At 37.8% G+C, this 23,223-nt stretch overlaps 1 protein-coding gene across 11 annotated transcripts in view; it reads left to right on the forward strand.

The window, feature by feature from the left end:
- Window positions 1-23,223, forward strand: part of MAP7 (microtubule associated protein 7) — a 103,765-nt gene that overhangs the window by 31,073 nt on the left and 49,469 nt on the right. Inside the window, exons 1-2 of one of the 11 annotated variants that reach the window (XM_039323219.1) lie at window positions 4,887-4,895; window positions 7,977-8,062. The exons of 8 other annotated variants lie outside the window; for them this stretch is intronic. In XM_039323219.1, coding sequence (XP_039179153.1) covers window positions 4,891-4,895; window positions 7,977-8,062 — 91 coding nt within the window. In that variant the 5' untranslated portion in view covers window positions 4,887-4,890. Of the gene's footprint in view, window positions 1-4,886; window positions 4,896-7,524; window positions 8,063-12,284; window positions 12,334-23,223 lie in introns of those variants that run through there. 2 more of the 11 variants (XM_039323209.1, XM_039323257.1) reach the window with 2 other exon arrangements.

The raw sequence follows: 23,223 nt of genomic DNA on the forward strand, positions 1-23,223 counted from the left end.
ATTTACTGCTTCTGGAGGCAAGCTGTTCCACTGATTAATTGTTCTCACTGTCAGGAAGTTTCTCCTTAGTTCTAGGTTGCTTCTCTCCTTGATTAGTTTCCACCCGTTGCTTCTTGTCCTCCCTTCAGGTGCTTTCAAAAATAGCTTAATTCCCTCTTCTTTATGGCAGCCCCTGAGATATTGGAATACTGCTATCATGTCCCCGCTTGTCCTTCTCTTCGTTAAACTAGACATACCCAATTCTAGCAACCGTTCCTTATATGTTTTAGCCTCCAGTCCCCTAATCATCTTTGTTGCTCTTCTCTGTACTCTTTCTAGAGTCTCAACATCTTTTTTGCATCGTGGTGACCAAAACTGGATGCAGTATTCCAAGTGTGGCCTTACCAAGGCATTGTAGAGTGGTATTAATACTTCACGTGATCTTGATTCTATCCTTCTGTTAATGCAGCCTAGCACTGTGTTGGCCTTTTTGGCAGCTGCAGCACACTGCTGGCTCATATTTAGGTGATTGTCTACTAGGACTCCGAGGTCCCTCTCACAGTTACTACTATTGAGCATGGTGCCACCTATGCTGTACTTGTGCATTTGGTTTTTCTTGCCTAAATGTAGAACCTTGCTTTTTTCACCATTGAATTTCATTTTGTTAGTTAGTGCCCAGTGTTCAAGTCTGTCCAGATCCTTCTGTATCTGAAGCCTGTCTTCTGGAGTGTTGGCTATTCCTGCCAGCTTGGTGTCATCTGCAAATTTGATGAGTTCCCCATCTATCCCTTCATCCCAATCGTTGATGAAGATGTTGAAGAGTACTGGGCCCAGAACAGAGCCCTGGGGCACCCCACTACATACTTCCCTCCATATAGATGCAGTTCCATTGAGGACCACTCGCTGAGTACGGCCGGTCAGCCAGCTACGGATCCATCTGGTGGTGGTTCTGTCTACCCCACATTTTTCTATCTTGTCAAGTAGTAGGTTGTGATCTACTTTATCAAATGCCTTACTGAAGTCCAAGTAAATTATGTCCACAGCATTCCTCTGATCCACTAATTTTGTCACTTGGTCAAAGAATGCAATAAGATTTGTCTGGCATGATCTATTTTTGACAAACCCGTGTTGGCTTTTAGTAATGACTTTGTTTGCCTCTAGGTGTTCGTTGATTCGTTGTTCGAAGTACGTTCCAAGGGATATTGTCTGTATAACCTAACTCTGATAAAACACGTTTGTGTGTATTTGGTTTGCATGTGAAGGAATTCACAAAGGCCTGGCAGATAGAGTAAGTCAGTGGTGGTGAACCTATGGCATGGGTGCCAGAGTGGCACTCAGAGCCCTCTCTATGGGCACACGCGCTGTTGCCCCAGTCCTAGGCCTTCAGCTGGGTTTTATAAAACCTTTTTGCTTTAGGCCTCCACCGCCGTGTACAAAAAAAAAAAGGCTCAATCAATCAATCAATTTCAACTTCTTGCGGGAAAAAAAAGATCTTGCAAAGTTGGAATTGATTGATTGAACTTTTTAGTCCCACCCAGTCTGCTGTTACCACTGCAGCCACGTCCACCCAATAGGTCACACCCACCTGGCATCTGACGATGCATAAGTGGGTTTTGGATTGCAGTTTGGGCACTCGGTCTCTAAAAGGTTCGCCATCACTGGAATAGGTGCTCCTGTTATGTATCAGTCTGCTTTTAGAATTGGAACTAAGGGAATTGTTACACTGAGTGTTGTTTTATGGTTGAAATTTAAAAAAATCTGCAGAATTGTAAAAATTACTTATATTTAGTTAAAGCCTAATATGAAACATATAGAAAATTGAAAGCCCATACTTTCATCATAGGATGCAAAGGAAGACAACACATAGCTATCTTTTGAGTTCACATTACTACTGTAATTACTGTGTTATGTACCAGATGTAGGCACTGACATTTTTTAAGGGCAACTCTACATATTACAGTAATATAATTAAGAGGTTCCCAGTCTGAGATTGGGTTATGCAAAATAATCAGAATAATCAAATGTAGAATAATTTGTTGTTTGTTACGGCACGTATTCTCATTGCCGTATTGTCATATATGTATTATATGTATCATTATGTACAATCACTTGCCAAAAATATTTACTTGAAATCTACTTTTCTATTTTTTTTAAAAAAATATTCCAAGTAGCTACAAAATAAAAGCATGATTAAAAATAAGGCATTAACTTTCCACCAAGAACAGTAATGCATATCAAAAATGAGGTAACTGATTATCACCGTAAATCAATTATATCTCAAAAGCTCAAGAGTGCTTGTCATTCCTTCTGATGTTCCTGATCACATCAGTTAATTGTTGCGCTTATTCATTCTTTTATCAACACTTCATTGGGTTCCTTGTATTTTTTTGTGTATAGTATTATATATCTACAATCCTATCATCTGCTAATACATTTATTTATTTATTGTTATAATAATTGATGAACAAATTCCACATGACATTTTTGGTAAGCTTTAAAAAAATCTCACAAACAGAAACAACTTCATCTTCACTGTGCTTTTTACTGTAGTTAAAATCTACTGTGGTAAAAAAAGTAAAGAAAATCCGTGCCTATTAACAGGGTCCAGCATTTTTGTTTTCAGTAGTCCCTTTGACTTTAATTTATCTGTTTTAAGGCAGTCCAGCTACAGTTAGTTTTGTAGATATGAATAACTATTCTTGGCCACCTGCCTTCTTGTTTTGATATAAGTTGGAGATTTAAACCCTATTCATGAGCTCAGCATGCAAAGAACAGTGTGTTTTATGTTTCCAGATGGTTTGGCAATGTTATATTGAGCAAATAAAATGCACACTCATTGAAAACTAAATGACCTTTCTATTTTAAAGAAGGCTGGCTTTAATTTTATTTTACATGTAGAGCTTTGGGGAGGTATCTACATTATCAGCTAGGCTTTTTTTCATATAGCTGAAAACTGTAATTCAGACAATTAAAAACTGCACAGTGCAATATTAATATTATATATACAATTAGAACTATTTTGTTTTTAATCAGAAACACATTAACCTGACAGCTCTTTCGAAAATAAACTGTAATTGTGCTGCACTTTAAACCTTAGGTAGAATGATTTATTTCACTGACACATAGTACTTGGCAGAACAAGTATTATTAATTTGATACTGGGATCAAATAGTAAATGTAACCATGTTTTAAAAAGAATACTATATATTTGACAATTGTACTCTTTTAATGTCCTATGGTTTGGGGAGTGGTGATCCAGAGCATTAGGAAGGAAACAGGTTTGGGAAGTCTCATGTGTAGGTTAATTCATGCTGGGGTGAGGTTCAAAATTGACATGATTGAACAAACCTTTCCATCTGAAAAATGTAGTTTGAAAGCGAAAAATATGGTATGCTCAACATGATGGTGATTGTTTCTTTATTAGCTTTGTATAGTGCCAAAGGCTGGCAGATATTTTGGGAATAGCAAAATCCTTAGATAAATGTGTCAATATATGGGCAAAACCAAGTTGTTGTTTTGTAGCAGATGAATAACTAGTATTCCTATGCTGCTGAATTATCCTGCTCTATTTAAAGCTAGTAATATATAATATATAATTTCTGTTTCCATCTCTGAAATAAAATTAGAGGAGAGAGTTTTGAAGCTTTAACAGAAACAAACCCTCATGAGTATTTCTTTACAAGAAACAATTAGTGATAACTCACTTCGAAGTGTATTTTGAGAGAATCAAATTTGTGTTTTGTTTGGAAACCTAGCTTAAAAATGGAAATGGAGAACTGACTACATGCGAGTAGTTTCATTAAGAGTTGCTACAGTGTGGATCATTTGCATGGGCTGTTCCCAGAACAGAATGTTAAGACAGTATGTCTCAAAATTAGCCAAGAATCTTCAACTAGTATTATATCTTGATTCAGATGATAAACTGGTTAGTGGAAGCTTTCACAAGATTTTTTTTTAAAAAAAGGAGTATAGTAAGTCCTATCCAATCATTTTCTGCCTTACAGTGTGAAGTCATATGACTAGAGGTTTCAACCCTTCCAAATAAATTTACAAGAGATAAAATCAGAGGTTTGTTGTTGTCGTGTTTTTTTTTTAAAAAAGGCAAAAGAAATGTTTATAAGTTGATATATTAAAATAACAACTTCCATTATTGGTAAAGGAAAAAAATAGAGAGCTGTGCAAACCTTTGGAAGAACAGCAGCTTTAAAGAGAAAATTCAAAGAAAAATAGGTGTCCAAATAGACTACAAGTCTGCTATATACAGAAAATCCCTCATTGTAAAGAGATGAGAATGGAATTTCAAATATCTACTCCAAATCATAAAATGTTCTTAAGAGAAATTATTTGCTCATGTACCATTTGAGAGAGATCCATAAAAGGCTGAAATGCAACAGAAACAACAATGAAAAGTAAGCATCCTTCTTGTCTGCAATGTTTTTACTTATTTTTTTTTTTTACAGAAATAGCCTTTTTTAAAAGGAAAAATACCCTGCTTCAAACTTATCTCTGCTCCTGGGAATCGAACATTGGAGACCATGGAAAGAACCCCACCTTAGGTCCAGCCTTGGCCCAGGCATTTCTGCCTTGATTTTGGAGAAAAAAACATTTCCATCCACAAACAGAAGAGCTAAGACATCTCTGGGAAGATAGGCAGAGAAAGATCTGCTGTTTATCTACCACACAAACCCTGCCATTATTGGATAAACGGGGGCTGCCAGGTTTAAGGAACAGAAACCCAGACAACTACTATTTTTGGAAGGAAAGAAATATAGAGGACTGTAATTTTTGCTGCCATTTAATTGATAGTTGTCTGGGTGTTTGCAGGAGAATAGGGAAATTGAAATCTTTCTCCTGGTAGTATAAATATTTGCCTCTAAAAGTCTCTTTCCTGAGGAGTTGCACTGAAGCGAAATGCGGTAAAATTTTATTCATTGTGTATGTTGTTTACTAGACGGAACAAGTACTGTTCAGGTAGGCCTCAGTTTATGACCAACAGCTGGGTTCAGAATTTCCCTTGCTCACCAAGGCAGTTCTTAAGTGAGTCACACCCAGTGTTATGATATTTTGTTTACTATGGTTGTTAAGTGAATCACTGCAGTTGTTAAGTAAATTGTGTGATCATTAAGTTGTCTGTTTGTTGGAAGCCAGCTGGAAAGGTTGCAAATGGTGATCAGATGAGCCTGGGATGCTGGCAAATATAGTCCTGTTGCCAAGCGCCTGAATTTTGATCACATGACTATGGGGGATGCTGGAATGGCCCTAAGTGCAAGGACTGGTTGTAAGTCACTTTTTTTCAGTGCTGTTGTAACTTTGAACAGTCACTGAAAAAATGGCTATAAGTTGTATACTTTTTCTTTTGTTTAACAACATATTTAATAAGTCCCCATATTGAATAGTCATATTGACTAAATATGACTATTCCTAACAACCAAGAGGTCCATCTTATGTGTTTAGAATGGAGGGGGGGTTAGAGAAAACACAATGATTATTATGAAAAAGAAAAATATACATGTTGGATTTCATTAGGAGATGGGACAGGACAGGAGTAAAGTTAGCTAAGCTTAGAAGGACTTTAGTTTTGAGTGACCGATGATAATATTGTCTAAAGAAACTTAAGGAAACTTTTTTTTAAAACCGGAAGAAGATAGTTACAGGTAGTCCTTGACTTACAACCATTCATTTAGTGACCGTTTGAAGTTACAACAGCATAGAAAAAAGTAACTATGACCAGTCCTCACTCTTAGGATTGTTGCAGTGTCCCCATGGTCACATGATCAAAAATTTGGCCCTTGGCAACACATGATCACGTTTTGCAACCTTCCCAGCTGGCTTCCAACAAGCAAAGTCAATGGGGGGAATCCAGGTTTGCTTAACAACCATGTGATTCACTTAACAACTGGGGCAATTCACTTAAATAGGGTAAAAAGGTCGTAAATGTGGGCACGACTCACTGAATAACCACCTTACTTGGCAATGGAAGTTCTTGTCCCAATTGTGTTACAAGTCGAGGAATACTTGTATCTGTCTAGGGAGGATAAATACTCCTGTTGCTAGGCTATTTTTCCATGTACATTCTTAATGTTTAAGTATTTTGAGACAACCCCCCCCCCATTAGATAAAAAACTGAAGATAAGATTCTTTCAGAATTGTTTTCTTCCACCATCTGCCAGTGAGCGTGCCATAAATTGGATTTAGGGGATTGAGGGACATAATTTATTTCTGTTTTCCTGTTCTAAATGCCTCTGCAAGAGCTATGATGTGCTGTTTTGAGGAAACCTTATTTCACTAGCAGCACAAATCGCACCCTTCCAATTAGCAATTTAGATCAGGATTCAGTAAAAAGGTGTAGAGGGCAAAATTAATCCACAATTGTAATTGGATCCTCCGACATGTCTAACTTGCAAAGGTGGTAGAGAGGAATATTCCCAAAACTGATTACAATTCTGCTACTCAAAAGTAACAAAGATTATTTACCATTTCATTCTTTCTACTTGGGGGCATTGTTAGAAATGCAGTGCCCAAATATCTGAAAGGCATAAGATTGGAAAAACCATAACATCCTATCTGCTGTACTTATGTACCTTTTAATGTGTTTATTAACTGTTCTTAATTCACCAGTAATTAGAGTTCTCTAGGCAGATTACAAATCCTTTAGAGCAGGTGTAGGCAACCTTGGCTCTTTTATGACTGGTGGACTTCAACTCCCAGAATTCCTCTGGGAGTTGAAGTGCTGGCTCAGGAATTCTGGGAGTTGAAGTCCACCAGTCATAAAAGAGCCAAGGTTCCCTACACCTGCTTTAGAGGAATAAAAACCATCAAATATTAATATGGCAGTAAATAACACAGAAGTATGCTAAATGAGATAGAACATTGTATCTATGTTCTCATGGGGAGTGAGAGAAAGGGAAAGAATACCATTGTAATCCCATGAAAGCTTCTGCCTCCTTCTAATTCTGTTGTCTGCTTCAGAAGAAGGGTTAACATTGGTAGCAATAGAAACATCCTTCCCAATGCAAACAGCCAGGCAGAGGTTAAGAAAATTGTTGTGTCCTGGGCCTGTTGAGTGACTCAGCAGGCTCAGGAAAGCTGCAGAAAGGCCCGGGCAGACCATGTGGTTGCCCGGGACCAGACAGAGTGTTTCCAGCCTTGCGCACATGTGCAAGGCGGGAGAATGCCGTGGAATGATTGGCTGATGCTACGCCGGCCAGGGCACTATAAAAGGGTCTCCGCCATTTTTGTTCTCTGTTCTGTTGGTGATTTGCAATAAAGGAAGACTGTTTTCGTTACTCTGCTTCATCTCCATGCCTCTTCTCTGGAAACAGAACAAAAATAATTTTAATTTGGTTGGAAAAGATGAAACATCCTGACCATCCCTTCACGCTCCTATTTCTGTTATCCTTCTATTCTGCAGCTACTTTTGTATTTGCAAAACAAGTCACACTGCTTAAAGGGATACGACAATCATATTGGGGGAGTTTTAGAGAGCTAATTTATTTAGAGTTAGAAGGAAGCTCAGTCTTTGCACAAATATATTTTGGTGGGTCCCAAAGTGCCCCCCCCACGACTTGATTTAGAGGACCAGATCTAGAAAATAGGTTGAAACATACACTGCCTTGTAAATTCAGAGTAAAGTAATTCAGCAGCAGGATAGACAAATTGCCATTAATAACCAGTTGCTTCAGCTTGCTTTCAGATAAGCTGCTCAGAGCACTGACGTAGATCTCTGGGAAAGAAAGGCTCTGTAGATTTCCCCCCCTTCACAGCCCCCACAAATAATCTCACATATGTAACAGACAAACTCCATTTTGATCTGATACCAAACACAGGGCTAAGAACAGAGGTCAGCTCAGACTGGAGAACCATGTTTCATTGGTACACTTTGGATTTTATTGAAATAGAATAGCCAACACAATCTTCCTTCCTTCCTTTTGTGGATTGTTTTACCAGTAGTCAGGTCTCATTTTTGCATGAACTCAAGTAATGCCAAAATCTTATAGCTCAGATATGGGTCAAGCCATGGAGCTTCATCAGATGTTTGGAAAGGTACCTGTGCCTGAAACACCTGCCATAATAGAGAAATTAGGTAAGAAAGTGCTTTTTTGCTTCAATCCCAAGAGAAAAGCTTCTTAAATTGATATAACCAATAAACAATTGTTGTTCTAGCTGATTTTTAGAGTGGTGTTAATAAAAACCAAGACAGTGCAATTGTTTGCAGGAATGTTGTCATTTTTGTGCTGCTTCAGAACAAATATTCTTATATACATTACATGTTCTTTTGCTCTGAGAGTTAGATGGAAAGAAGATCCTAGAATATACCTGGATACAATATACTATATATAAAAATGATTCTTTCTCTCCTATAGCCCAGATTTGTTTTCTAGCATGGAAGCTTATCTCCAGGATATGTAACAATGAGTTATTGATCCTGCTGTGAAAATTACATCTAAATTACAAAGACATTTTCAAAGCAGTAGATGCAGAAGCAATGGATCCAGAGAATAACTATCTTTCTATAAAAACACAGCTTGCACTCTGAGATCAGTGCTCATTGGTGCATTGTGATGTGGTTTGGCATAAGATTTCAAGCAGACATGCTTTCCAATCTGACTTCTTATTCTGCAGTATTTATATAAATAAAGGACTCTCCCATGCCATATATCATCATGGGGCTAATCCTAGTTATTTTGCAAAGTTTACAGTCTAGAATCTAGATAATCAAATGTTAATACAGGATATCCTGTGTACCTTTAACAAATATTCACTTATTTGACTTGGTGGATTTGATTTTACTTTCATTTTTTTAAAAGAACAGTAGCACCAGTTTATCCTATTGTTATAAATCACTGTTATAAATTCAAATGTATTGTTTCTAGTAGTACACTTGAAAAAAATGTGTAAAACCAAAGTAACAGGCTGCATCTTGCCATTGCTTCTGCCAAAGCTAGCATCTCCTCTAAACTTCTACTAATAAAGGGGAAGAGAGGCAATTTGATCCTGTTCTTAATTAGTTTGCCTTCAGACCATGTGGGGGTTTCATCACTGGAGGTTTTTAAGAAGAGATTGGACAGTCGCTTGTCTGAAATGGTATAGGATCAACCTCCTGCTTGAGCAGGGGGTAGGACTAGAAGACCCTTCCAGCTTTATTCTGATTGATTGATTGATTCTTCATGCTGCAGGACTTCCTCCTCTTCCATTAACTCTTTAATTCCTGGAAATCATGTCTGAAATGGTATAAGGTGTCCTGCTTGAGCAGGGGGTTGGACTAGAAGACCTCCAAGGTCCCTTCCAGCTCTATTCTGACTGATTAGTTGTTTCCTCATGCTGCAGGACTTCCTCCTCTTCCATTAACTTTAATTCCTGGAAATCATGTCTGAAATGGTATAAGGTGTCCTGCTTGAGCAGGGGGTTGGACTAGAAGACCTCCAAGGTCCCTTCCAGCTCTATTCTGACTGATTAGTTGTTTCCTCATGCTGCAGGACTTCCTCCTCTTCCATTAACTTTAATTCCTGGAAGTCATGTCTGAAATGGTATAAGGTGTCCTGCTTGAGCAGGGGGGTTGGACTAGAAGACCTTCATGTTTCCTTCCAACTCTGTTATTCTATTATTCTGTCATAACTCCAGGGCCCTTTAATTCCTAGAAGACACCAGGGGAAAGAACAGTGGGCTGCTCCCTCAGTCTGCCCATAGAAGTTCTTGCTAAATATGAAGTCTTCCATGGAGTAAAGGAAAAAAAATAATAGATAGGAATGGAAGTACCTCTTTCTTAACCAATTGCCAAATATCCATTAATGGGAGTTAATATTGTTATATATGTTAGATGCTTTTATCAGCTGGAAGAAAAAAAATACACAAAAGACTTCTAGAAAAATAATAACCAAGCATTATTTTCTCCACAAGTTCTTTATCTCTTCATTGTTTATGACTGATCTACATACTAACTAACTACATACTAACACTTTGTAGTGTGGAAATGGAGCCGGTAGGTATAATTTAGTCCAGGCACCCCCAAACTCTTCAACTTCATGAAGTTCCAGATTGTTCATTGACCCACCAAACATTTATTATATGAAAATAATTTAATACAATTTTAATTAACAGTACTAACAAGTAATAACAATAATGGATAGCGCTATCAACCTTTGGGGTTCATATTGACCATTTTGTATAGTAAGTGAGTAAACATTTCGTTGGAATAAGCTGTAGGTCAAGATATCCTCAAATAGTTTCCAACTTCGTTTTTCAAAGTAAATACTTATTCTAGCACCAACATTTAAAGCAATACATCATAATGGAAATATGAGCTTTGAAAAAGCAATTATCAAGCCACCCTAGGAAAACATACAGCTGATAAGTGGGAGTAAAAAGCTCTCTAGTTACCACAGATGCAATAATGCTATGCTTTGAAAAACATGGCTGAAATGATAACCTAGTGGAGGAAAATGGCAAGAGCTCCATTTATTGTCTAGACACAGAGACCTAAGTTCAAAAACAGGTATGTAACAGGTTCAAAGAGGACTGAGGTCTTTCTTGATTGGTCTCATTTTCCATCCCTGCACACTTAAGACTCTTTGTTTGCTTGAGGATTTATTTCTGGCATAAGTGAACAGTGCACCAGATACCAAAAACTGCCACAGAAATAATAAATAATCCAAGTTACTGGTTTAAGGGAAATTGAAAAAGCTTGTGTTGCTTAGTAGGTTGTTTATTCCCATGGAACAGGGATATTTGCAGAGCCTGACTATTTTCTACAGGAACAAAGAATATTGGCTGCAGTTCAGTAGAAGCGCCTGACACCTAAATTTCACTGCAGTAAAAGAAGTGGAAGTGTAAAGTAAGGGCTTAGTATTTGATCCTAAATAAATTTACTCAGACGTTTAACTTGATAAAACTTTTTACCTATTAAATTTGCATTCATTTCAGTGGATGATAAAGTGGTTCTACACAATTTATTTCTTTTTCTCTCAGTTAAGTGTCTAAATAATTGCAAGTTAACTTTAAGTTCATTTTGGCTAGTCTTTGGCCATTATTTATAAGACAAATTGTTAATAGTTTCAGAGATTCTTCTAAAATCCTGTGGTTCCTAAACTGCAGCAGCAGACTTATAGGGACAGCATGAGATATTTTACCATTTAATAAAATGGAATTGTTAAGTTGTTAATGAATTTGCTTTGATGCCCCAGAACCTCACAATGCATGGTTTAAGAACTTCTAGGGATATATAAACCAAGAAAGCTTGAGAGCCTCCAACCTAATCTATTTTATATTATTTGTTTTAATCATTTTAAACTTCAGATTATTGCTGCTATCATTTTTTGTAGATTTTCTGAAGCAAGGAACTGTTTGTCCGTTTTATAGGAAGATACTATCAAAATGTTTTAAATTAAAATATCATTGTGCTTTAAAACAAAATGAACTTTAAAAAGAGAAACTGTGATCCTCTTTACCACTATTTCATTAAATTAAAAGTGTTTTTCCCTGCTACTGTGTTTCTTAAATGAATCGTTTAAAAATCTAACAGAAGGACTCATCCAGTTTGATTATGGAAGGACCTGTTGAGAGTTTCTTTATTTTCTGATTGGATGTATGGACAAAGTTAGAAGTCTTCTCAGTGGTAGCTCCACTTTATGCAATTCTCTCCCCACAGAAGGATATATGGCTTTCATGCTCCTAGTGTTTTATTTAAAATAGTAGTACCTTAGTACTCATAGTTAATTGTTCCAGGAGGCGTGACAAATAACAAAAATGACAACTATCAAACAAATATTTCCCATAAGGAAAACGTAGCGTCATGAGGCAACTGAGACTGACAAGTTCTAATTTGTGCATCAAGTACCAAACAAACGATGAGTACCGGGACAAAATTTTTGTGTTAAAATGTGTTGAGTATCAAATTTGATGCGTTTCGAAGCAGTCTACTACCGAAGTATTACTGTAGTTTAAAAATTGTTTACTTATTTAGTTTCACCCATCACACGCAAGTGATTCTGGGTAATGAACAATTTCATGTGTAAAATGATTAAAAACAATTGCAATGTATTACAAATTAAATATATATGACATCTGAGAAAAAAATCATCATAGATATCAGTATAGCCAGGAAACAGAGTCCTTCACAACCCTTGGGGCCCAGGCCTGACCATAAAGCCAGGACTTCAAGGCCTTATGAACACCAGCAGGGTTGGGGTCATCCTCAACTCTGATGGGAGAATGTTCCAGAAAGCAGAGGCTAGGCCAGAAAAGACACACCTCTTAGTAACTGCCAGCTGCTATTCCTTGGCTGATGGGGCCTATAGCATGTCCAACTTACTAAATCAAATTGGATGAATAAAAAACACAGAGAATACAGTCTCTTAGGTAATGTGGTCCCAAATCTTGAAGGGCTTTAAATTATCTTATCTCATCATTCTTTTTACCTATCCTGAATGGAGATGTCATTATTATTTTTAATAGGAACTGTAGTGAATTAGGGGTGATTCATTTTAACTGCTTGGTGGTTGTTCTATTGTTGTTCTTTTTGAAGTAGGACAGACTAGAAATTCATAAGCAAGCAATAAATATCCTGTGTGAGAGTAAGTTCAGTGCCTTTCCCCTGAGAAAATCCTATGCTTATGAAGAAGAATAAGCATTTCATTCCGGCCTGTAGTTATGCTTTCAAGCTGAATCCAAAACAGCCTTGCAGCAGTACCCTGACGCTTATAAGCAGAAAATGAGATGTTAAAATTGTGCTATATTTTTTCCACTTCAATATTTAGTTGGCAGCTCACATGCTGGAATAATTCTATACTGCAGTGAATGAACAGACAAGCTCCAACACCACATTCGTGGACAATGAGCTGCATCTCCACATTCAAACTACATTCAAATGTAGAGATTACCCTCAAATATTTCTCTTGTTGTATGATAGAAAAAGGCTTTGTCTTTATAGTAACAATGAAAGTTGGGAACTGAGGCTGAAAAGAGAAATGTGATTTGTTTCATTTCCACAGCAGCCTCAGAATTAATTGACAAGACTCCGGGAATCTAGATGAGAAATCCAGGAATAATAATAAGAAAATATTTTAGGAAAATGGCTATCTAAAAAGAATTCCCAGTAATACTGAGTATGATTAATTTTCCATTTTGATGTTGTGTGCTTAACTCTTAATATTTTGTGTTTGGTATTTGTTTGCTTAGTATCATGTGTCTTTCTGCATATATAGTATATGCATTTGCATGTTATATCTGTCTATAGACGTATTTTCCATTACATTTTTTCATATACGAAGATTATTTTATTTATTTATTTTTATCCAACTTTCAATATTATTTTTATATATAACTCGAATCAATGAACATACCTAATATTCCTTTTTTCCTATTTTCCTTCTTCCTGTTTTCCCCATAACAATCACCCTGTGAGGTGAGTGGCTGAGAGAGAGTGATTGTTTAAGTCAAGATTCTTGATATGAATAGCACTTATTTTAATTTGCTTTACCACTGAATGCTTTTATGTATCACTATTTCAAACTAAATTTATATTATTTCTTATTTTTTTAAATTAAGTTTGATCTCATTTATCTGTTGTCAGATTTATTTGATTCCCAAAGTAGAGATAGAAGAAAGATAATGTGCCTCATGTCTATATCTATAGACTAGAGCAGGGGTCCACAACCTATGAACTGTAGCCCAATAGTGGGCCATGAAGGGATTGCAGCCGAGCCGCGCTCATGCCCATCCTCACTTGCACAAGCAGGAAGCAAGCATGTGCACGCGGTCCATTTGTGTGAGTGGCAGGTTCGTGTGCACACCGTTTGTGCAAATGGAGCTACATGCATGCGTGCTTTCCGGCCACTCACACAGAACCATCCCCTCTCCCCCCCGCCGGAAATGTTGGAGAAGTCTGGTATAGATTAGTGTTTTACTTAGCAATTTCCCAAAGTTTCCAATTTTTAAAATTTGTAAAACAAAATCACCTAGTGTGAATAATCTGGTAGAGAAAGCTGAAGAGAAAATCTAAATTGACATCATCTCAGAAAAAAATGACAAGTCCCATTGAGTTTCCTGGGTTTTAGCCTGCAGTAATGAACTGCATTGTTAGGCAGTTTATATATTTATTTATTTTTTCCCCGCAGTTGTTTTTATGATTTTAATTCTCAGCATCTCTGAAAAGCACATCTTTACTTGGTCGTTTCAAAGCCTGACTTGATGCCGTTCCATTGAAGAAACCTTTGCTTCTTTTTTAGTGCCCCCCCCCAAATATGTATATACTTGAGATTCCCAAGAATAACAATTTTCAAGTTTTAAATTGCAAAGTTTTAGCTCTTAGTGCAGTGATGGCAAACTTTTTAGAGACCGAGTACCCAAACTGCAACCCAAAACCCACTTATACATCGTCGAGTGCTGGTGGGTGTGGCCCATTGGATGGGTGTGGCCCATTGGATGGGCATGGCCCATTGGGTGGGCGTGGCTGTGGTTGTAACAGCAGACTGGGTGGGACTAAAAAGTTCAATCCAATCAATTCCAACTTTGCAAGATTTTTTCCCCCCGCGAGAAGTTGAAATTGACTGATTGATTGAACCCTCTTTTTTTTTTTGCACATGGCGGCGGAGGCCTAAAATGAAAAGGTTTTATAAAACCCAGCTGAAGGCCTAGGACTGGGGTGACGTGCCCACAGAGAGGGCTCTGAGTGCCGCCTCTGGCACCCGTGCCATAGGTTCACCACCACTGCCTTAAGTGTTTAAAGAAATGAGTTAAAGGAGGATCCAGTATCTGTGCTAAATGTTTGGAAGTGGCTTGTCCCTTCTCCTTTGATGCAGTCTTTCATGACAATCTCCATGCTCACTTCTCCTGGGATGACCCAGATCTAGGAGGATTGCAACCATTTTCAACCTGCTGAACCTGCTTCTGATCGAAAGGAGGTATTTGAATGTATTCTGAATCATTTGGCATTTACTAGCATGCTGAGTCATCCAAACTGAAATTGGCAGACCATCTCTTACTCTTTTTTTTTTTTTGCCAACTTGTAAGGAGGAAACCTTACAAGGCCAATAATGTGACATATCAAGTATACATAAAATGGTTCCTGTGCATCCCCAGTTCGTGTGTAAATGTAGCATCATATTATCCATCATGCTTTCCTTATCGACCTATTAGAACAGAACGTAACATTTTCTCAACCACACTGAGGCCTATTTTAAAACTGTAAAAGAGGCAAGTCAGGTCTATAACATGAATTGGTGTATTTCCTGTACAGATATGTTTACCTCAAAGCACCTTTAGGTATGCAGGAAGTCAGGGGAGTAACTCCTACTAATAGTGTTCACAGCCTTATGATTCAGTGGGATTGTCAGGAGGAGGAACTGGGAAGGTAAAGTAGATGACATTAGCACATACAATTTCCCACTGTTGCTCCATGCTTATAAACCTGTCAATCTTTCAACCGCTATTTTTCTTTCTCTCTTGACTTTGGTTGTATGGGTTTGTGCAGCTCAGGTACAACTGGTGAATAAGAGTTACTGAAGAGTCAAAATGTAAAAAAGAGCTTTTGGTATGTATGAAAGTGATTCTCTCCCAAGGATTAACCAAGGTAGGTTGATAAATCAGCCTTTCCTATTTAAAAAAATGGAATAAAGTAGCTGCAGACACCAAAACTGTGATCTACTTACAGTCAAAACAGCACTGCATAGCCTAATGACCAGACAGAATGGCCCTGTCAGACTCCAGAAACCAAGAAAGACTCTCTGAGGTTCTTCCAAGCAGTATCCTTTATTATTCCTTGCCTGTAGACAGAAATCTCACCAAATACTTTTACATATTTACTCCGAAAACTCCTAGGGCAGAGGTCACCAACCTTTGTCAATTGATAGACCGGAGGAAAATGGAGGGGGAAGCATTTTACATGTGTGTGTGTGTATGCGCATATGCAAGGGGCCGCAAGCATGCACATGCTGCAAACGGGGTGGGGCTAGTGCCTGCTTGATACTCACTAGCACTGCCCTGTTCTTGCATGGCTCAGCACCTTGTTTCTGCGCCATGCGGCGGTAGCTGTTTTTGCCATTTGCAAAGCGGTGGCAGCCCATTTTTGTACCCCAAGGCACGGTGGCGGCCTGTTTTTGCAACCCGAGGCACAGCGGCGGCCCGTTTTTGCACCTGATGTGCAACAGTGTCCCATTTTTGCACCCAGAGTGCTAGCGCAAATGAGGGGTGCACGTGCACTCGCGCACGCATTGGCCAGCCTGTCCTGCAGCCCAGTGGCCAGTGGGCCACAGCCCACTACTGGGCCATGGTCCACAGGTTGGGGACCCATGTCCTAGGGGGTAGCTGTTCTGACTCTCTTCCTCCTACTCAGACTATCTAAACTCCTCTGCCTTTTGCTCCTTTGGAATGCACTCTCTCCCTTCTGGGACTCTGGACTAGTTTCCACCACAACAACTCAGCACATTTGCCAGTCCAAGTAACACCTCACAGATTGCACCATACTAAGGCTTCTTCACATATGTCATAGATTACCCAAATGAGAGATTTTGTATTAAGTATGTACATTCACACTACTTCTACACTGTGGCACATAAAGTTGATTTTGGACTGTTTCTGTTGTCTAATGAGATGGAGGAAGCATTGTAGAAATATGTGCAAGACAAATGGTTAGTAGTATGTCTCTGTATGGTAGGAAGCAAGATGTGTGGAGGAGTCCTAAGGCTGATAATGTAGTTCATTCATTCATTCATTCATTCATGTTTATATGGCTACCCAACTCACGAAAAAGTGACTCTGGACGCCTACCATAAAAAATTATGGTATTGTATGAAAGTCTTAATTGATCAGAGCACTGATGAACAATGAAAGTGAAGTATTGTGAGCATTTTGATGATTATGGCAACATGGAATGTAAGAGGACCCTATAGTAAAAGGTGCACATGGCCCAGTGGCAATTAGGCCACGGTCTAGTAGTGAGCCATGGCCCACAGTTTGGGGACCCCTGATCTATAATATACAATATACAAGGACTTTAACAGCCAGTGTGGGACAGAAAGACAGAAGTCTAGCATAACATCAATTAGCAGTCAGAAGACATAATACAAATTCCTTAATTTCATAACATATGGACAGACTCAACCATAATTTCAGCCAAGAAAAAATGGGCATCCTAAAGTAAGCTAAATCCAAAAATGAAAAGGAATTCCTAGAAGCTTGGCATTCAGAAAAGTGGACACATAAACTACATTTACACATTATCCAAAAGAGACAATAAAAAAGCTAAGAAGGAGACAAAATGACCAGAAGATAAGATAAGATAACTTTTATTGTCATTTTTATACTGTGGATACAATGGCACACATCAAAAATGAAATTTAGTTGCCTGCTCTCAAAGTGAAACACGTACATGACATACACCTAAACATACTATGAACAACATATGTATAGACCCACATCCCTACATATATGTAGCAAATAAATATTAAATATTGTCCATCTTGAATATAGAACGGAAGGAGGAAGCTTGAGAGTTCACAAGGTTAATGCTGTATGGAATGAACAGCCAGATAAGCAGGGATTAACACCAGACAACCAAGCACAAAACAATACCCTAATCAAGGAAATTCCAAAGAGAAAACCCCTGCCCCACCAACTTTGAGAGGGCTAACTACTGTATAAAAATAGGAAGTAAAACCCACACTCACTCTCACTAATGATGTTACCTGCTTGGGTTAATGAAATACTGGTGGGATTCAAATACCTCAACAACTGGTTCTCTTATTGGATGCAGGCCTCCCAGGCCTAAAACGAACTTCTGGAAGTGGCATCCATGCACTTCCAGAGGGCTGTTCGAGGTCTGGGAGGCCTCCTCTAGGCCTCTGAGGCCTAGAATGGACTTCCAGAAGCAGTGTTCATTCAGCCAGTTATCTGAACTCAGCAAAATTTAGCTACCAACCGGTGCGAACTGGCTGAATCCCACCACTGACTGGCAAGCAAATAATCAAGCTCCCAAAGCACCAAGGACTCCACCGTTCAACCCTGAGCTAGATACTGTATATTCTCTTCTATTGGTACTCTTAAAGCAGGTATTACCATGTTTCCCTGAAAATAAAACCCAACAGGAAAATAAGCCCTAGCATTATTTTTCAGGACACTTGTAATATAAGCCTCACCCCCAAAATAAGCTCCAGTTAAGATCAGCAGCCAGAAAGACACATTTAGTACTGTATTTCCCTGAATATAAGCCCTAACCAGAAAATAAGCCCTAATGGGTCTTTTGGAGCAAAAATCAATATGACATGGTCTTATTTTCCGGGAAACATAGTAATATTCAGCCTTTTACTGTTCTGCTGCAATTGATTGATTATGTACCATTAAATTGTTTTTGATTTCTAATGACCACATAGATATGTTTTCTCTATCTCTAATGCGTTCTTTCAGGTCTCCCAATAGTACATACATCACTCCTGTATATGAGTCCATCCACCTTCCTGCTGGTCATCTTATTCTTCTCTTAATCCCATCTTTCTCGGGCTTTAATTTTACTGCAATTATAGGTTTCATTTGATCAGACCTGTATTATGAGATGTTACTAACAAATATTTCCAGTCTAACCTAATAAAATAATTATTGTGGCCTTATTGGTAAAGTAATGAACATTTAAGTAGCTCCTCTGACAATCTTTCGGTGATAATATTGATGAAACAACATTCAGATAGGCTTGCATTTCCTTTCTTTTTGGCAGATTTGCTTGTGAATGAATAACAAAGACTGTTCCATTTTGCTTGCTTTCAGAACAGCCTCATTAAATATTTATTTCTGTCTCTAATAGCATAAAATGAAGATATGTATTTATTTGTATCAGTTGATTATAACATTATTGATGAATTTTACATTTCCTGAGCCTGCTGGTAAAAAAAAATGCATTCAGTTTTAATGATTCCAATATCTATATAATAAAATAAAGGATAAAGACATCAATGCTTGGAGATTGTAGTCTGTATTTTTGGAGTTAATGCTTATAGCACATAAATTTACATAAAAATAGTTGTGAGTGATATACTGTACTGCATGAACAATAGGCAAGATCATATAACATATTTTTTCTCTATCCTCTGTAGAGTCTTACTGAACTTGAATCAGGGTATGTGGGGGAAGAACACCAAGTACTGTACATGGGTTATATTTTATAGAACTGTAATTTCAAGCAGGAAAAAACCTTGAAAATTGGGGCTTTTGCACAAGCAACAAAATTCACAAGGTCTAACTACTGAATTTCCAGTAAGGTGCCACTTTTCTAATAACATGTTTTGAATGTGCTGACATGCACAAAAGAGCCAGTTTGATGTACTGTTTAATGGTACCAGCCTAGAACTCAGGAGACTGTCTCTCCTAATCTTGCCTTAGGCACAAAGCCAGCTGAATGACTCCAAACCAGACCAGTCATTCTTTCTCAGCTTTAGGAAGAAGGCAAAGGCAAACCAGTTCCAAAAAAAACTGACTTAAAGGCACCAAACATGTGTGCACTCATGCACAACACAGTTATATAGAATTTATAAAGTAAGGTTTGATGTAGATGTTTATATGTTATAAATTAAGTAATCCAAAATCTCACCTATGCAGTCTTTGCTAAGGTGTGTTTTATTCTTCTGGCAATTCAAAATAAATGTTCACTCACAATGATTCCAAAATATTTTCAGTCATAAGAGGAACCAATCTATTTCCTTTCTGAATATTGAATATATTCTCAGCTTGTGCAACATTAATTATAATATGGATGATCCCATCTGCAATACTTACGGTTACTGCCAATTTGATTTGGCACTGAAGAGTCTATCTGGTTACAAGATCTGAGCAGGGGAATGAACAAATACCACTAAGGGGCAGAGTACACATTCTCAGTGTGAGAAACTTCTAAGATCTCTTCAGAGTACTGGAAGAATTGTTCTTTTGTTTCAGTAGAGTAGCATGGGTGGTCATCTGGAAAAACCAAAAGTTCCCAATCAAGGGAAAAGAGGGAGGGAGGGAGGGAGAGAGAGAGAGAGAATATACTTTGCAATTACATTTCCTTCTTTTATAAAATAACAGTTCCAACGGGTTTACAGTGGATCTGAGCTATCTAATATTACACCAAATATGTTCATATTTGACTGCAAAATGAAGAATGACTTCCTTTTGGCTCCCCTGAAAAACTGGTTCTGTTTTCTACAGCATTCACCACAGTTTGTTGTTCAAGTAAATATAAAAGAAGAAATAAATTATCATTGAAGTTCATGCATTCAAAGTAACTATGCACTACTGTATTATTTGGTTGCCGAATTTAATTTAGGTCCATATCATGCTCTGGGTAGATGATAATTTCCTGGCAAGGAAGTGACTTGAGATGCTTGATTTAGAAATCAATGCTTCTGATGATTATATATAATCCATCATTGTTTCCTTCATAATGATTATATTAATGTAACAGCATTTCAACAGATATATTTCCTGCCATGTTAAATACTTAGCCGAAGTCTTTAAGGGATATACAGTATGTTCTGAAATGGAGCTTACAATTAACAGCACACTTTTCCGGTTTGAATATTCACTATGAGAAAGCCTTTCTGCTAGCAGAACCTACCCTTCCTCGGTAATATTTTTCCCATCAGGAGCACAGTAATTAGCAAGAAGTTTGCAGTTGTGTCAGGATAATGTCAGCTCATGTCATCTACCCACAACCATTCCAAAGCAAAGCTCAGGTTCCAATCTCCCCCTCTCTCACACTCGTTCTTATAATAAACGTCAGCATATTAAAAATAAATCGCCATTTCATTGTTATGTAAGTAGCAAGAGAACTTTAGATCATTCCAATGTATAATGAAACAAATTCCAAAAGAAGAGAATATTTCTAACTCAGGGTTGAACTGGGAGTCCTTGGTGCTCTCTGAGCTTGGTTTTTTTCCCTGCAGAAGTTTGGTTACCCTACTAGATAATATCTGTCTAGAGGTACAATTAACTCACTCTGCCAGTGTTGGTGGAAGTGTTCTTGGTGGTTGATTAGGCTGTTGTTTACAGTTTGATCGTTTGTCTGAGTTGGTAGATCCTTGATTGGAATATTGTTTATGACTTGGTGTTACTCTCTGCTTATCTGGGTGTTGATCGCTGGCAAGGAGGTGTTGTGGGCTTTTAGCTTATTGATTACTCTTTTGGACAGTATGTAGATATTGTTTATTTCTATGTGCCTGTTGATGGCTGATTTTTCAGAGTGCCAGGCTTGCAGGAATTCTGTAGCATTTTTAGATTTAGCATGGTCTAGGACAGTGTTTCCCAAACTTGACAATTTTAAGGCATGTGGACTTCAACTCCCAGAATTCCACAGCCAGCAACGCTGGCTGTGGAATTCTGGGAGTTGAAGTCCTCATGCCTTAAAATTGTCAAGTTTGGGAAACACTGGTCTAGGACACTCACAGTTTCCCAGCTGAAATCATTGTGAGGTCTGTCCATGTCTTCTGACTGTTTGTCCTTCTTGGTAGCTATTACAATTCTTACACTTTATGTTGTAGATGACTCTTGGGTTTTTTTTTTCTTCTGGGGCTCCTGCATCTGTTAGTTTACTTAAGAGTTTTGAAAGGCTTTAGTTGGTTTGGGTTGATTGTGCTATCGTGGCTTGAATAGTCAGGTACTTTTGGAAGATGTTGTATAGATGATCTGTTTCCTTTTTCAGAAATTCAAGGATGCTGCAATGTGTTTGTGCTTGTCAAAATAATGTTCTTATATAGTTTTTCTTGTGGGCAGTTTAGTTGTACACTTTGGTAATGGAGCACTTGGTTAGTGTTGGTGGTTTTATAAAAGATCTATGTTTGTAATCTGCTGATATTGCCTCTGTTGGTGAGGTTATCCAGGAAAGATAGATTGTTGGGTTTTTTTTTTCTTCCCTTGTGAATTTTATTCTTTGAAAATGTTGATAGTTTCATGTGTCTTCTCTACTTGTTCCTGTTTTATTACAACAAAGGTGTTGTCTACACACCAGATCTATACTTTGAATTGTATGTATGGAAGTGCTATAGACTAGGCGTTACATTACGATTTTTGTTGTGAGTCCTCAGAGTGGTAATCCCATGGATGTTCCTCTGATTTGTTGATATATTTGTCCATCAAGCTAAAAATAGGTGGTAAGGCAAAGGTTGATGAGGTCCATGATTATGGATATTTCAATCTTAGTGTATTTGATTAGGTCAGGTGTATTGTGCAGTAGTGCTGTCATGGATTCTTCTGCTAATTCTGGGTCTATGGATGATAAAGAGTGCTGAGACATTAAATAAAATCATGACCTCATCTTCTGAAACTTGTTTCCCCATATCTTCTAAAAAGCATCTAGACTATGAAGATTTATACTATACTAAATTTGTTAGTTTTTAATAGCATAGTCCATTGCATGCGTATCCGGATATAATTATTTAATTCAGTAACATTTCCACAATTGTAGTCTAAAGGTGTGGTAGGGTTCTAGTTCAGAGTATCCAAATAGGGTGCCCTTCAGATGTGTCTATAACTTCGAAAGGCAATTCCATCATCTCTGGCGGGCAACAGAATGAGAAGGGCTGCCCTTGCAACAATATTTTATTCATTCTCGCAGAAAGAAGAGATATAAAGTAGAATAAACAAGTTATCCATTCCCCATTGACCTGAACACTGAATCTGCCAAATTTAGCTTAACATGTGAATCCAGTTTGTGTGGTTTATGTATGTTATGAGCTGGATATCAGGATTAGTTTGAGGTAACTGTTGAAATCAATAGCTCATTACTGTCATTGGATAGCGCTGTTGTTTTTGTATCTTGGTTGTCTGTAGCTTATATTTAATCAGCTTCAAAATCCATCAGTAGCACATGGATGAAGTTCACCAGAAGAAAAATTACCCAGAAAGCATTAGATAAGATCTGGAAGTTATATAAACAATCAACTGTGATATTGCAGTCTCCTGTTCAGTGAAATCAATTTGGCAGATCTTGAACAGTGTGCTTCAGAATATTGTTGACGACTGTACTTCTTTCTGCTATGCACTAATTATATTGGCTTTTTGGAACAGAATATCAAATTATTGAACTCTTTAAAAACAACAATGCAAGATGAGCTTGTCTCTTGAAAGGCAGATGGCAATTTTTATTTCTTTCTGTATTAGATTTAGAGTGTATTATGGCTAAAAGCCGGTAAGGAAGCAGAGCAGCACAGAAATAATTGTTTATTTTGTCTTGCTAGTTGGTTTGTCACTTCATAGCAAAACGTTTTTATATGTTGTTCAATCTTTTTT

This window comes from Crotalus tigris, unplaced genomic scaffold (genome assembly GCF_016545835.1).
Source record: "Crotalus tigris isolate CLP2741 ecotype Arizona unplaced genomic scaffold, ASM1654583v1 scf7180000017611.44802233496:7321179, whole genome shotgun sequence".
Classification (NCBI taxonomy): domain Eukaryota; kingdom Metazoa; phylum Chordata; class Lepidosauria; order Squamata; family Viperidae; genus Crotalus; species Crotalus tigris.